This window comes from Epinephelus lanceolatus, chromosome 8 (genome assembly GCF_041903045.1).
Source record: "Epinephelus lanceolatus isolate andai-2023 chromosome 8, ASM4190304v1, whole genome shotgun sequence".
In the NCBI taxonomy this organism is placed as follows: Eukaryota; Metazoa; Chordata; class Actinopteri; order Perciformes; family Serranidae; genus Epinephelus; species Epinephelus lanceolatus.
Window position 1 is genome coordinate 18,990,252 of NC_135741.1, and position 14,298 is coordinate 19,004,549.

The 14,298-nt window shown below is 43.1% G+C and overlaps 2 protein-coding genes across 4 annotated transcripts in view; both read left to right on the top strand.

The window, feature by feature from the left end:
- The window catches only part of LOC117258791 (uncharacterized), a 49,256-nt gene extending 43,127 nt beyond the window's left edge, over positions 1-6,129 (top strand). Inside the window, exons 8-9 of one of the 2 annotated variants that reach the window (XM_033629926.2) lie at positions 2,016-2,150; positions 5,343-6,129. In XM_033629926.2, the coding sequence (XP_033485817.2) occupies positions 2,016-2,150; positions 5,343-5,849 (642 nt within the window). In that variant the 3' untranslated portion in view covers positions 5,850-6,129. The remainder of the gene's footprint in view (positions 1-2,015; positions 2,151-5,342) is intronic. The other variant, XM_078169955.1, reaches the window with a different exon arrangement.
- A 4,026-nt stretch (positions 6,130-10,155) lies between these two features.
- The window catches only part of slc2a4rg (SLC2A4 regulator), a 46,138-nt gene continuing 41,995 nt past the window's right edge, over positions 10,156-14,298 (top strand). Inside the window, exons 1-2 of one of the 2 annotated variants that reach the window (XM_033628975.2) lie at positions 10,156-10,617; positions 11,997-12,232. In XM_033628975.2, coding sequence (XP_033484866.1) covers positions 10,357-10,617; positions 11,997-12,232 — 497 coding nt within the window. In that variant the 5' untranslated portion in view covers positions 10,156-10,356. The remainder of the gene's footprint in view (positions 10,618-11,996; positions 12,233-14,298) is intronic. The other variant, XM_033628976.2, reaches the window with a different exon arrangement.

A 14,298-nucleotide genomic window follows, 5' to 3' on the forward strand; every position in this document is an offset into this window, starting at 1 on the left:
TGCCTCTTTGCAGTGTGCTGCGCAGCATGGTATTAGAGTGGCCAGAGTAAAGAGTGGAGGGATGGATTATGTAAGAGCTTGGCAGACTGCCAAACTGCCTCTGTGTGTGTGTGTGTGTGTGTGTATGTGTGTGTGTGTGTGTTCCCGTTGAATCTATCAGCAAGTCTATCTAGAAAGGGCTAACAGGTAGCCAGCAGCCAGTGTGGGGATAAATAATGTTCACATATTGAAGCCATTTACTCTGCCCCGGCTTCTATTACTCACTCTCACTGCACAGGAGGAGCATATAAAAGTTTAATCATCCTCGGTCGCATGTGCACACACCACTACATTCTTTCTAATTGGTTTCTAATTGGTTTTGATCACCAACAGTGATAAAAACTCAACAGTTACATGTTTGGTTATTGTTTTATTATGAAGTATATTTTGTATTAGACAGACAGTTCCCTCTTGTTTATCAGAGAAGGATCATGTGTATGAACTACTGAGCAGATTTAAAAAATGCAAATACAATAAATAAAAAACTGTTATTGAATGTTCAGTATTTGTGAAAGTTTGAGGAGGATTTATTAAAATTACCTCCACCAGTAGAGTTAAATTGTGTTATGTGTTTTTTGCTGCATATCTGTATGTTAGTGGATCTGATCTAAGCCTGTGTGGAAAGTCACAGACCAATGAAGAACCGATTAACTCTTGTGGAAAATTAAACAACTGAGCAGGCACTCCTTAACACATGCACAGAATAAGTCAGCTCACAATTTTATTTTATTTTTTATTTTATTTTTAAAGGGACAGATCACCCTCAAATCAAAATACATTTTCTCCCTCCCTCTTACCTGTAGCCCCTATTATGAACCTAGATTGTTTTGGTGCAAGCTGCAGAGTGTTGGAGATATCGGCCGTAGAGATGTCTGCCTTCTCTTGAAAATAATGGACCTAGATGGCACTCCGCTTGTGGTGCTCAAAGTGCCCAAAAAAATACATGTGAAAAATTGAAGACTGATGTCTGTTTCCATAAAGTATGGCCCATGTAGTCAAGATAATCCACAGACCTTGTTGTGAGCAGTTTCATATAGGAACTAGTTTCTTTCTACTGAACTACACACTCCAGCTGAATCACTGCAAGATGGAAGTGACCACTTAAGTTTACATCAAGTGCGGTCATCAGCACAAGTCTCTCGTCCATGAGTAGATGCACACTTCCCTCTGTGCAGTGATACAGTTGGTGTAGTTTGGTGTAGTTCACCAAAACAGTCTAGACTGACAAGTAGCACTACAGTAAGAGGAAAAATATCAATTTTTGATTTTGGGCTGAACTGTCCCTTTAAGTGCAGACTTATTTTTTGTAAGAAACTCTTAACAGCAGCAGTATGATAAAGATGTGGCAACAAATGAAATGTAATAAGATGCCAGTTGCATTTGACTCCAGTTAGGAACTGGTCCCAGAGCAACTGCCAGCTGCTAACGCCCACTCTCTTTCTGACCACGCTGCCACTTGCTGATTCGTTTATTTGGATCTTGACAGGAAAGTTCCCTGTGGAGAGCAAACAAAAGTAAAAAGCCAGATCATTTAACATGGGTGGATATTGTACAAAATAGAGACATCTATCATAAAACAAGCTTTAAAAAGTGACACTTTTATGACCATAACCTTGTTTGGTCAGTAATTTTGATCACATCAGCAGTGACCAAATTTAATAAACAGCAGTGCACATGAATCCCACAGTGCAAGTGTGTCAACCCTCTGTGAAATCATGACCTCTGACCTGCAAAACAAATACACCTCTATTTCTGTCTCTTTCATACACACACATGCACAGTTTGCTCACGCTGTGCAGCATGATCACCTTGTACCGGTGACAAAAACACACACAGTCCGGCCAAATGTCACACAACTTATCATTTGTGTAAAAGCATGTTTTCAGACTTGCTCTGCTGTTCCTGGTTAATTGTGTGATTTACCTTTCAGCATCATAATTGCAATACTTGCTTACTCAATTGATTTTGTTTAACAGGAGGCGGTGTTCATGGGCAACGGGGAGCAGTACATCTGGAAGCCTCCGGAGGAAGATGACATCATCACCTTGCACCCACCTCCACTCCGCGGAGACAGCGTACAGGGGCACCCGTCACCCCCAACTGCAAAGGAGGTAGTATACATGCGTGTTTGTGTGTTTGTGCGTGACTACAGGCAGACAGACAGGCCTCTGATTTGCGACTGCTGTGTTTACTGATCGGGGCGCCCATTTGATTCGGCGCGCCGTCATAACACCGCTGCCCTGTGACCCGCCTGTCATACGAGGTTTCTGCTTACAGCCAGAGGTTGTGTTACACAGATCCTGCATCCACAACCCCCCAGCCTGAACCTTGACCCCATTTTCCCAACCCCCCACCCATCTATCTGTCTCTGTCGCACAACTCACCAGACAGATCGGACATCAGCATCACCTGCTGACGATTAATAGAGATGTTTCCTAAAGGTTAGCTGTCATGCCTCATCGGCCCACACAGACAGACTGTGATCAGCCCTGACTGGGGTGCCAGCTACAAACTAACTTACACATGTGTATGTATAGATGTATGGTAGAGTCTGTGTGGATGTGAGAGGGGGAAGTCTGCACTCGCCAATCATGTCACATACCCCACCACATCTGCTTCCACATGCAGCAACTCCACCCCCACTTCTCCACTCTCAGTCCCGCTTTCATCGCTCTCGTCTGGGCACAGTACAACACACTGAAAGGTACAAGCAGTTAGGGAACTTTGGGCATGCATGGGGGTGCAGGGGGAAGTTAATCTGAGTAGATGGAGGTGTGTCCCCGAAATAGACCACTGTCTATTATTAGTCTGTGTTTGATTATCATGTTCATCAGCTCAGGGAAGTCATGTCCATGTTAATGTTTGTTAGTATAAATTTGACTGAAGCTTGTGATCAGTAAGTCAGAGAATGAATGTCCCAAGGATCTTATTAAAGATAATATGAGTGAGAAAAAAAATGAATGGACACTTTAATTTATTCTGGGGGGCATGTAGGAGTTAAGTAATGCAGCAGTTTTAATCTCTTGCTAAATTTCTTGTCTAAGCCAGTGTTGAGCCAAAGAGTTTTGATGCTGTGTACAGAGATTAAGGGGTTAAGTCCCTGCTGTTTGGCTCATGAGTTAAACTCCTCCTCTGCAAATTAGACTGGTACACAAAGCAGCTGGCCTTGACTGCTCTCTGAATTCTCTTTCTCAATTTCTCTGTCTTTCTTTTAAACTTTCTTTCCTGTTGCTTTTTTTCTTCTCTTCTGTTCCAAACTTTTTCTCTCCCTTAGTTGCAGTGTTTTTCCATTTGTGAGTTTGTTGCTGCCCTAACATGCCCATATACTTTGTATCCTCTGGAGTTTGTCAGTTGCAGCCGTCAAAAGGTGTTGAGTTTCCACTCCCACCTAAATCTCCTCCTCTCCTCTGGCGCCCTCTCCTTCTGCTCCACTCCCTTCGTGGCTATTAGGAGGCGCTGCCCTCCCCGGCCAATCACGTTGCACGAAGCATGTCTCACCAGATGAATATCGACTGCTAGCAGACCGTTTGGAAACGTGTGCCATATTTGCTATTCATAAAGTTGATCACACACAGATGCATCAGTCATGCATACCGTTGTGTTTCCACGGATAAGCAGTGTATGCTGAAATGAAATGTGACTTCTTGTAGCGTCGGTGTGAGCGGAGAGCTAAAGCAGTATCAGAGGAGACATAACAGAAAAAGGAGTGCAGGCAGAGGGGAGGAGAAAAGAAAAACACACAATGCACAGGCTTCCTCAACAGCTGCAGCCCAGTTTTGAAATCCCCATCATCTTGTGACTTCCTTCCTCTGCTGCACAGAGCTGCAAATTCAGTGTGCACAAATGCACACACACACACACACACACAGACACACTGCACATTGTGTGCACACACTTGTAGCATACGCCAGGGTCTTTGTTTATCCAAAAAGGTCACACAAGAGATTTGTGGGGGCAGGGCAGGGTATGTGTGTCACTTGAGGACTCTCAGAGAGACAGAGAGGGAGAGAGAGAGGTATTCACAGTTAAAGCAACTGTGGTTTGCTCTTGAATTTTGCACTTTAACCAACTTATCTAGTGTTATATTTTCTCTTATGTAAGACATATAATATAAAAGTACCGTGAAAATGAAGGCAAGGTGAGCACACACACACACACACACACACACACACACACACACACACACACAGACAGAAAGAGTCTTGGCCATTGTGTCGATGCTCTCAGGTTTCAGCTTTTTTGGGAGTGGAACAAAAACAAGGCTAATCTGTGAGTGTGTGGGAGAGAGTTTGCATAGCCAGTGTTTCTCAGGGCCACTGGAGCAGAGCTGCTGGTCTGGGTGTGAACATGGAAGGTAAACATTACCATGTCCCACAATCCTCTGCTCTTGTGCTCCCCTTGTGGAATTTTGACACAGAAATGCCAGAGGTCACAGCGCTGGTTTATCCGAATTCCCCACAAGACCTCACGCATGCCTTTCAGTTGTGAGTCAAATCATACATGCCTCACAGTACAGACATATAGTAAGCACACATGCAGGTGTGGTACAGCATGCATTTACCATCACATGCACACACTCGCAGTAAAGTCAGTCCCAAAAAACGTGCATGCACTTCATTCAAAGCAAATATAATAAGCAAAGTCCATCACTGAACACAAGTTTTTTTGTTTTTTTTAGCGAGTTGGCTGTCATCGAGATCTCTCACACCATACCCCGCTGTTCTGTTGCCAAAGCAGTTGTGGTGAAATTTTAACAGGTCCATCCACTGCACAGCTAACTCTGTCACTCTGCCTAGACCTCAGCAGACTGATAACACAGTTTACTCTGTCTTATCCTACCCTGTCAAAATAGGTCAGCTTACAGCACAGAGCAAGCTCTATCAACACATGTGCCAACTACTGCGCACACACCCTCACAATCCATGCTCACACATTCATTTGCACACACCAAATTAGCAGCATTGTGTGCTTACTCTCATGTTCACATATTACACCCTAATGTATGGCATCCGTGCAGACAGAAATACATAGATACATATAAGAAGTCTACATGTACTCATAGCTGAGTTGAGACTTAAAGGTGGGGAACATGTGATACTTTGGATGTTCATTTAAATCCCAGTACAGTACAGCATGTGCAGGCGATGTATCGGTTGTGGTTACAGACATTCACTTATAGAAACAAGTGCGTGAATGAAGCAGTCACCGTCTATTTCAGGAGCTGCCACCCATAGACTGTAGGATAGAGTTGTACTGTAGTTCAGTGTCATTAACTGACACCATTCTCCTGTGTGTCTTCTCAGATTGCAGACACCTACTCCATCGTGTGTAAAACCCAGAAGAAGAAACCTCCCATGGAAAACAACGGATCAAAGACCCTCCCACGCTCCTTTGGCGGAGAAAGAGGATCCCGGGGCCGAGGCCGAGGAGTTCAGGGCCAGGCGCGTTCCCAGGAGGAGCCCTGCTACGAGCCGGTAGGAGACAGGTCCTGGTCCTCGAGTGCAACGGCCGAGGCTGACCCCGCGTACGCTACCATCGACACCCACCGGAAACGGGAGCAGGCGGGAACCAATAACAGCACAGCTGGGGGTTCTGCCACTCTGAAGAGGAAGAAGCAGACGTCGCAGCAGCCGGCGGCACCAGCGGCACCTCAAAGCTCAGGACCCACCGCCCTGCCTGCTAGAGGCCTGCCTGGTGGGGAAAACTTCTATGAGACCATCAGCGATGTGAAACAAGGGGGCAACAGCTCCAGCACCACCACCATCTTCACCTTCAATGACGGGATGGAGATGTACGTCACCGGCCTGTAGCTGGCTGAAAGGGCCCAGAACCCACTGGTACAGAGTCATGAAAGGGACCCTCCTGTTCACCGGCCAACAGGTTGCTGTACATAGATACAAGGCCCACTATAGACAAACAACACGAGGATCCATTTTGTGATGACATCAGGTACAAACAGGGTCTTAATCCAGGTTCAGACTTCCCTTGATTGGTCTGTACTTCAGAACCAGCCTAAGCCTAGTCCAGCCCAAATATGGACCAAATATGTTTCAACAAAAAAAAAAAAAAACAAGGATAAGAAACTGGAATATACATCTTCAACCTACTGTGTCACTGACCATACTCACCTGTTTGTGCATCATTTTCCATAATATCTTTATTTTTATATGAACACACACTCTTAAGAGTACGCAGTGTAACTCACATCCTGAGAAGAGCACACTTTAATATATATTTAAAAAAATAATGTGCATGCATCGTGCAAACACACACCTGAAAATAGACAGTAGTAGCAAGGAATAGGTATATTGGGAGTATGAGGCACACTGTTAGCTATTGTCACCCATGCACACATACACATATGCCTCATCTAGGGGAGGACTTATGTAATATAAGCAGATGGATGTCACAGAGATTTGCGGTGCTTAGCTCTCCCTGAGCAAACATCTCAAACAGGTTCTCTGTGCGCACTGGCCTGTTGCCTGGCAGACAGGATTGTGGTGCTTTGTTCAAACACAGGCCTATCATTTGTAGGCCTGCTTAAACAAAAAACAAAGGCTATATTCCTGATTTCACAAATTACCATCAGTGTGCCCTAAACTTATCATTAGCACTTATCAATAACAGCCTTCCTAATAAGCTTTAAAAAGTGAGTTTTGCTCCAAAATGTAATCTCCAATCAATAATCCACGCTCAGATTTGACAAACAACTGCAGCCAGAGGCATGATGACACACTCCAACACTCTCCCACACAGATACACACATACTTGGCAGAGTCATGCGGGGTAAAGCGATCAGGTCAGGGGCATGGAGTGGGTTGTGCAAGAATTTCCCCAGAGTGATATGGGTGACAGATTTCACAATGCGGAACCGCTGTTTCACTGGGATAAATGAGAGAAGAATATTTTGAAAAATAAGGAAGCGAAAGAGTGTCCAAAATAATACAGGACGCTTCATCCTGAGCAGTTAATATGTCATATCCTTTGGGCACTGTAAACATCTGATTTAATGACCATTATAATTTGCACTGGACAACCGCAGGGGTGTTTGGCTTAATTGCGCATTAACTTGCTGTAAAGAGCATTTCCGAGCAAAGTTCTTATTCGCTCTCTGGTCTCGAGTCAAGGCCAGAGAGCTCCCCATAGCTCAGCAGACTTAAGTCTGGTGGTTGAAATAGCAACAGAGGGCTCGGACTCCAAGGAAAATAAAGAGCTGGGTATGAAGATTACCAGCAAGTGTCCTTTGGAAGGTTGCCCCTCGCCCTCTCCCCACCCTCGTCTCCAGCCTCTGCACAGAGTTCTGCTCCATAATAAACAATGTCTTTCCCATGTAGCTTTGGGGAACATTAAAAAAGAGAGAGCAGAGTAAAAAAACAAAACATTAGAGGCTTAATAAATGGGCATAAAGATAAGAGGTGAGGAGGGATACAAACTGCTTACAGAGATGAAGATGCATTAGAATGATCTTACTGTGAGACACCCATGCAAAGCGAAGACGGGTTCAGAAGGGTCAGAGGCATACGTTTATAAATGCTACTGTGTCAGAAAGTATGTAAAAACAAATGCACTCTGTATTTTAATGCACTGTTTATTTTTTCTTACCTACTGACAATACCATTGGTTGAATAGCTCATGCCACTGCCATGAAAACAGTACGTTTATGTTGTTGGTGCAATTTTTTCCTGCTTGATGAAAAAAGTGCATGCTTTGATATATGGAGATGAAAACAAATATTGTGGTACTTAATTGGTCTCTTGTTCGTTAATCCTTTATGTTGTACTTCTTCTTTTTTTTGCCATGTGATGCAAAGCAGTGTTCAGTTATTTTCCAAAGCAGCAACTTGGAGGATGAAGGGAGAGAAATGAAAAAGATAGAGAGGAGCCACTGGGAGTTTAGAGCAGAGCGTTGTTTATCCTCCGCTCTGGGGGAGCAAGGATAGAGGTGAGGAGGGAGAAGAAGAGCAGCTAGTATAAGGCTTGGATGGGGATCACTGCAAATGGACACGGACCCAAAGGACCCTCCCCCCTCTCCCCTCTGATATGTGTTTGCGTGCATGCACACACTCACACACACACCATCAGACACACACTGCAGCATTAAGCCATGTGTGTTTCCAGTTTAGGGGATGAAGCACATTTTGCTTGCATACACTCCCTCCCCCAGCTGTGTTCATCCTCCAATAACCGTCACAGACCTCTTTTTTCTGTGCTTCACCTCTCTCCCTTCGCTTTGCAGGGGAGGGGCCTTTGATGTCCAGCTCTGAGGGACTCAGGGAGTGATACGAGGGGAGGAGGGGGTCGAAGCGGGGGGGTCAGTGGGTCAGGCCAACCCCAGTCTGATATCAACAATGCACCAACGGCTCAACTACTGTCTGATATGAGAAATGGCCAACAGCTGAGACGCTTAACTAGCTCTACCGAGGCCTCCGTTAGACAATGCTGGCTGGAAATCGCTATCACACTTGATCCTTTTTCTCTGGCTGTCACTTTATGTGTCACATTTTCTTTATCCTGAGAGAAAGCACTGATCTGATATATTTCGTCGAGCACTGTCAGCAGCACACGCTGATCGAGACAGATGTTCATTGCACAAACAAATACAGTATGATGATGTAAATGTGTAAAATACTCTGTTGCTGTTCTGATGTTGTTCCAATGTAACATACAGTATACAGTATATTTGTTGAAAAAAAAAAACAAGATGGTTATCACAGACACATTGTACTTTGTGGATGCAAAATGTTTCATGCTCTCCATGCAGATACAGATGCTGTTTGTTAATTGTCTTCAGATATAATTATGGGCCAATACTGCTGTGACAGCTGTAGCCAATGTTGTATGTTCTTAAAGCACAGGGTTTAGTTTAAAAATAATGAATATAATAAAATATAGTGTGACAGTGCAGATATGCAAAAGATTGTAATGTTTTATATTAACCTTCATAAAATATTAAAGTGAGTTTTTACTTTTCTAATAAAGTGGCACATTATAACGTGTGTTTGTCTTTTGCCTGTGAGTCTTATTGCTGTACACAGGATATCAAACCAGGCAGTGCTACAGTGTCGGTTGTTACGGCTCTGTAGCAGCCTCGCAGTAATAACCGAAGCTTGCAATAAATGCAGCTTGTGTTTGTGTAAAATTAAGCAATAAACCAGAAGTGTCTGAGCTCTGCAGACATCATAGAGCAGATTAGATAAAGAGGCATTCAGGTGCCTCCAGCTGGAATACAAAGAGGAGTGTTATTAGTAATAACTGTTCTTTGATAACGTCTGTGAACCACACATTTTCACCAGGCACCAGATATTACTTGATGTAGTGAAATCAAATATTCTGCAGTCTGACTATGCCTGTCAGTGTATGTTATGCACATGAAGTGGACACAGGAACACTGGAAATACAGATATATTACAAATATTACCTTTATTAAGCAATGCAGAAGCACATTATAATGCAGCCAGGTCAATGTCACAAACATACCTCAATATTATCTTACATTTAAATCAAGCACATCCCTTAAAACTGAACGTTGCTTCATAAACCTTAATATTTACTGCAGGGCTGTTGCATTAATTTGAACAGGGTTCATGCAACCGTGTCCAGACACTATTATATTACATCTGGATTGCTGCAACTAAAGGATATGGATAGCTTGTCGACAAAAAAGGGGGTTTATAACTTGTGGGGGAGGATATAGTCTGATTAAATGTGTTAATTTCATCGATTTTAATACGATAGAGAAGTGTTGTTCATGTGAGTGAAACGTGATCCGTTAAATCGCCATTTGACTATCAAAAAAGCATAAATGCGCAGTTTGTTTCTGAGGCCTACAGGCTGTTTTTCCTCCGCTCCCCCTCGCTTGCCTCGCACACCCGGCTGTTCGTCGTCTACAGACACCGGCCGGTAAACTGAAGGCCACGCCCCCTCCTCTCCTCCACCCACATTACTCGGATTAGAAAAAAAACGTGATTGACACGGTCAAACCAGCCAATCAGACGCCTCCTCGCGGTGGACGCGTGCCAAAGTGTAATGTTTATGTACGCTGCGGACCAATGGGAGCGAGGCAGAGGGGGCGTGGCATTCGTTTGGAGAAAAGAGGCAAAACAATCTTTTTTATCCTCCTGACCGGGCGGCTCTTTGGATATCCTGGGTAATGGTGGTGGCAAACTTTACATGTAGGCTAGAATAGAAGTTAAAGACACAGATAGTACCTATCGACACGCGACAATCCTGGTTAAATGTATCTAACTCCAGCAATTTGCACTAAAATCTATAGAAAGCTGGTTTTCTTTCTTTAGTCTCCCCCTCGCCCTGCCTGAGTATGGATTCCAAATACATGTTGGAGCAGTCGTCGGTTGGGACAAGGGTCGGTGGTGCGGATTTTAACTGCCGAGGAGGCCACTCGGTGCTCCGCGACACCCGGGTGGAGAAAAACGGTCCCGTGCCGGTGTACTCCAACGGGCCCGTCTTCTACAAATATGTAATGGACGCCGGCTCGGTGTCGGAGGTTAAAGGCGAGCGAACGTCTCCTAAAGGGAACGGACTGTCTCCGGGTGCTCGAATATTGCACGACGTGGAAAAAGTAAGTGTCGTTTATTGGTTTTAAAAAGTGTGCACGCGACTCCATTAGCCGGTGAAGTCAACTGTGCACCCAAGTTACAGCACAGCTAATATGGAGCGTGTAACGTTATGTCATTAGGCGGTGTAACGTTAAGTTTGACAGCTCTCACGCGCCGCTGCTTCGTTTTAACGGTTAAAAATACGCGACCGTGAAGCACACACGAGACTACTACTACTTTATATTGTGTTGTATTGTGTGTTGAGCACCGCCTTCACAACTCTTAGCCCACTTTTTTTTAAGTGACAGAAATTTCACCAACTGCTGTCAACGCTCGCTCCTAAGTAGGCCAATTACGTCGTATCAAAAACCGCTTTAAATGGCGGCTCATTCTGTGTGCAAAGTTTACAGAAACGGGGGGCAGGGACTTCAAACTACTAGCCTAGCCAAACCCCCTTCCCCATAACTGTAGGGTGGAGCTACAGCCTGGGCTTCCTGGCTGCACAGCTCGCCCCGGCTCCTCCAACGCTACCCAACTAGTAATGACACTTTTTGGAGGAGACATGCGATATGTTTGCAGTATTTTGTTTGCATGCTGTTGTAACTTGAATTGCATGTTTGTTTTTGCATTGCATTATGTGGCCCGTGTGTGCAACTGTGTGTGCTTTGCAGGGTCAGTAATTTAATCATGTCATGTGTTAATAATTGACCCCGCAGCATCAGAAGTGCACAGGTGGCGAATTGCCACACCCGCTTGTGATATGGATCAGATAGCAGTTTATTCAAATAAGTTTGGTGAATTGCTGTCTGTTTATTTTAACAAGGAGGTTGAAGGTTTTGGGGATGAACATTTGAAGATATTTATTTAGCCTATACATAGATATACAAAAGCTGATCAATCAGTTAGTCAAATGATAGTTATGATGGTTAATTTAAAAATCTAGCTGTAAGACAAGGAGAATTTCTTAACATTTTACTGACTCAGATTTGTGATTACATATTAAGTAATCATTAGTTGCAACACTCATTTTATCATGATGATGTTTCTCATTTAAGACAATTTTCTATTTAAATTGGGATATAAAACAGCTTTTAATATAAAGCAAGTCATTCAATCACACTCACACAGTTTCTATTCATTGCTCAAGCTTTTACAGTATTTCTTGAGTAGGTGTGGCCCGGTGTTAACGCCATGCTAATAAATTAATTTCAGGGTTTCTGTGATCAATCAAATTATAAATCTATGGTTTAAAAACTGCAAGAAAGTCATGTAAAGCCATTTAATTTTACTAGTGAAAGTGTTGATGCTCTTTCTGTCACATATTATTCAACACTTCTGATATAGACATGCTGATTATTGCCTTCAATATGATAGACTGACCTTTGTGTTTCTCATTTTCTAGACTGGCCTTGGGGACCAAAAAGACACTGGCTCCTCTGGGATCTTGAAGAGGGCCAGTCCGACTCACTGCCCAGGCATAAACGGGCAGTCGCCAGGCGGCTTCATGCACTTGGACATCAGGAACCCAGGGAAACAGGCAGAGCTGGCCAACAACTTCAGGGCAGCACAAGGGCGGAACGTACCACCGACAGAGAGACAACCCCTCTCCTCGTCTCACATCCCTGTCCCCAGAAACAGGTAGAGACCTGTTACACACATGACCCCCTCTTGTATCTTCATATTTAGGTTTATTAATAGTGCTGTAAAGTAAAAGAGACACCACTTCTGAGCAATACAGTCATATGATGTGAGTAAAGAGTTGGCCTGGCATCTAAACGTGTTTTTGACAGATATAAAATCAACCCCATCATAAACTATCAGACCTAATTTTGTGTGCATGGCTCTTGTTTCTGTTCATCCCAGTCCAGGGCAGGGTTCTTTGTACATGGATAACCGAGTTGTCCAGATTAGAGTGTTGTTGATTTGACACAAATCAGTTTTATTTGATTTTTTGAAGCTGGTTTAATTTATAAAACAGGGGTAGACTTATTGACAGTCAGCAGGATCATGACCAAGATGTTTTACTGAGAACCACGTACATGAAGTCATTTTCAATTACAAATGGCTCGCTTTCTTAGATTTAAAATCAAAATGTTGATTATGATTTTAGAAGACAACATGCAGGTTATTGAGAAGTCAGAGTTACCTATAGACCTACTTATGTGATGAAATATTACCAAAATCAAGGTCTGCTCTGTACCCGACAAAGATAACCAACCCAAATGTAGTTTGATATACTGTGAGCAATAAAACTTGAACAAAGCCTAAAGATTCAGACTGATAAAAGACCAGTGGAGCCAGAATGGCATTTTAAAATGTATTATTATTGTTGTTGCTGCTGTCACAAAGACAACAAGACAGCTTTTACTTTTCAGATTACTCACTGGGTGACATGCTTCCTTTGTGCTGTAAATTGAATCTTCATTTTCCCTGAAGATCAAACTTGTTGGCAGACAGAATTGCGTAGTAAAAGCGAAGCTTATAGGAAACCAGTTATAACCAATTATATCATTATTCTCTGACCATCATATTGTGCAGTAAACATTTAATAATACTTAAATTTAAAAAAACATGTCTATTTCCACTTTAATCTGACATTAAAATTTGTCATTTAACCAATAAAACATATTAAATTATCAAGTGTGGAACTCAATTTGCTGAAAAATATTGCTCAGTTGTTTTTTAAGAGGTTTTAGTAAGGTAACAGTTTCATTGTAGGCTTATAATATTTCTTAAAATTCTCTTGAATGTCCATTGAGGAGAACTTCACCAATCATGCAGCAATGTCACTTTACCACATTCACACGTAATATCTAATGTAATTACTGCCTATAAACAGTAGAAAGATGGTGAAGCACAGTGTAGGACAAATAGACACACGTAACAATGCTGGTTCACACATAAAAATGAGACTTATGTCCATTAATCTATTGCCCCAGTGCATGCTGGGAAGGTTCCCACCACACCTACTGTGCACACACCAATCAAAAGATCAACTCTCTGCTCATTTTTCTTTTAATTTTGAAATAAGAGCACAGTGTTGTTCGTGATAACTTCATCAAGGATTAACAACTAAATCCTCAAACTGCTTTCAAAGCACCCAAAATTGGCCAGATGAGAATAAACAGGATTATTGTAGCCTGATAACAGCGTGTTAGCCTGAATTAGTTCAGCCACATTTGAAGAGCAGGTCCCTGAAGCTAATTTGACACTGAATGTGTGGTGATAAAAATAATCGACATTAGAATTTTTATGTGTTTGACTCCAAACCTGTGTTCCTTAACAGAGTCTTGACTGAAAGTGGAATTCAGCCGCTGGCTACAGCTGTACAGTGGTTTGGGCATGAATGGTGTGGGGGCGTACTGGTCAGCTGACCACATGTTTGGTGTTCCATCAAGAATAGTTTCGAAATGTGCCATAAGAGGGCCAGAGCTGGAGGTGAGCGCCAGAATTCCCCAATCACTTGAGGAGAGGAGAATATTCAGGAAGAGTGAGGTAGTTAGAGTATGTTAGTGTAGTGTAACCAGTTAACTACATGCAGGAAAGTTTTTGCTAATCAGGTTTCAATGTCTTGCTCGACTGCTTCTAAGCCCAACACTATCCCTGTTGACCCTCTTTTGACAGGCCAGGTTAGCGACTGTATCAGTGTGATGTGCTCCCGATGTGTCAGGCAGGAAGCTTTGTTGTGTGCGAGTGTTTTTTGT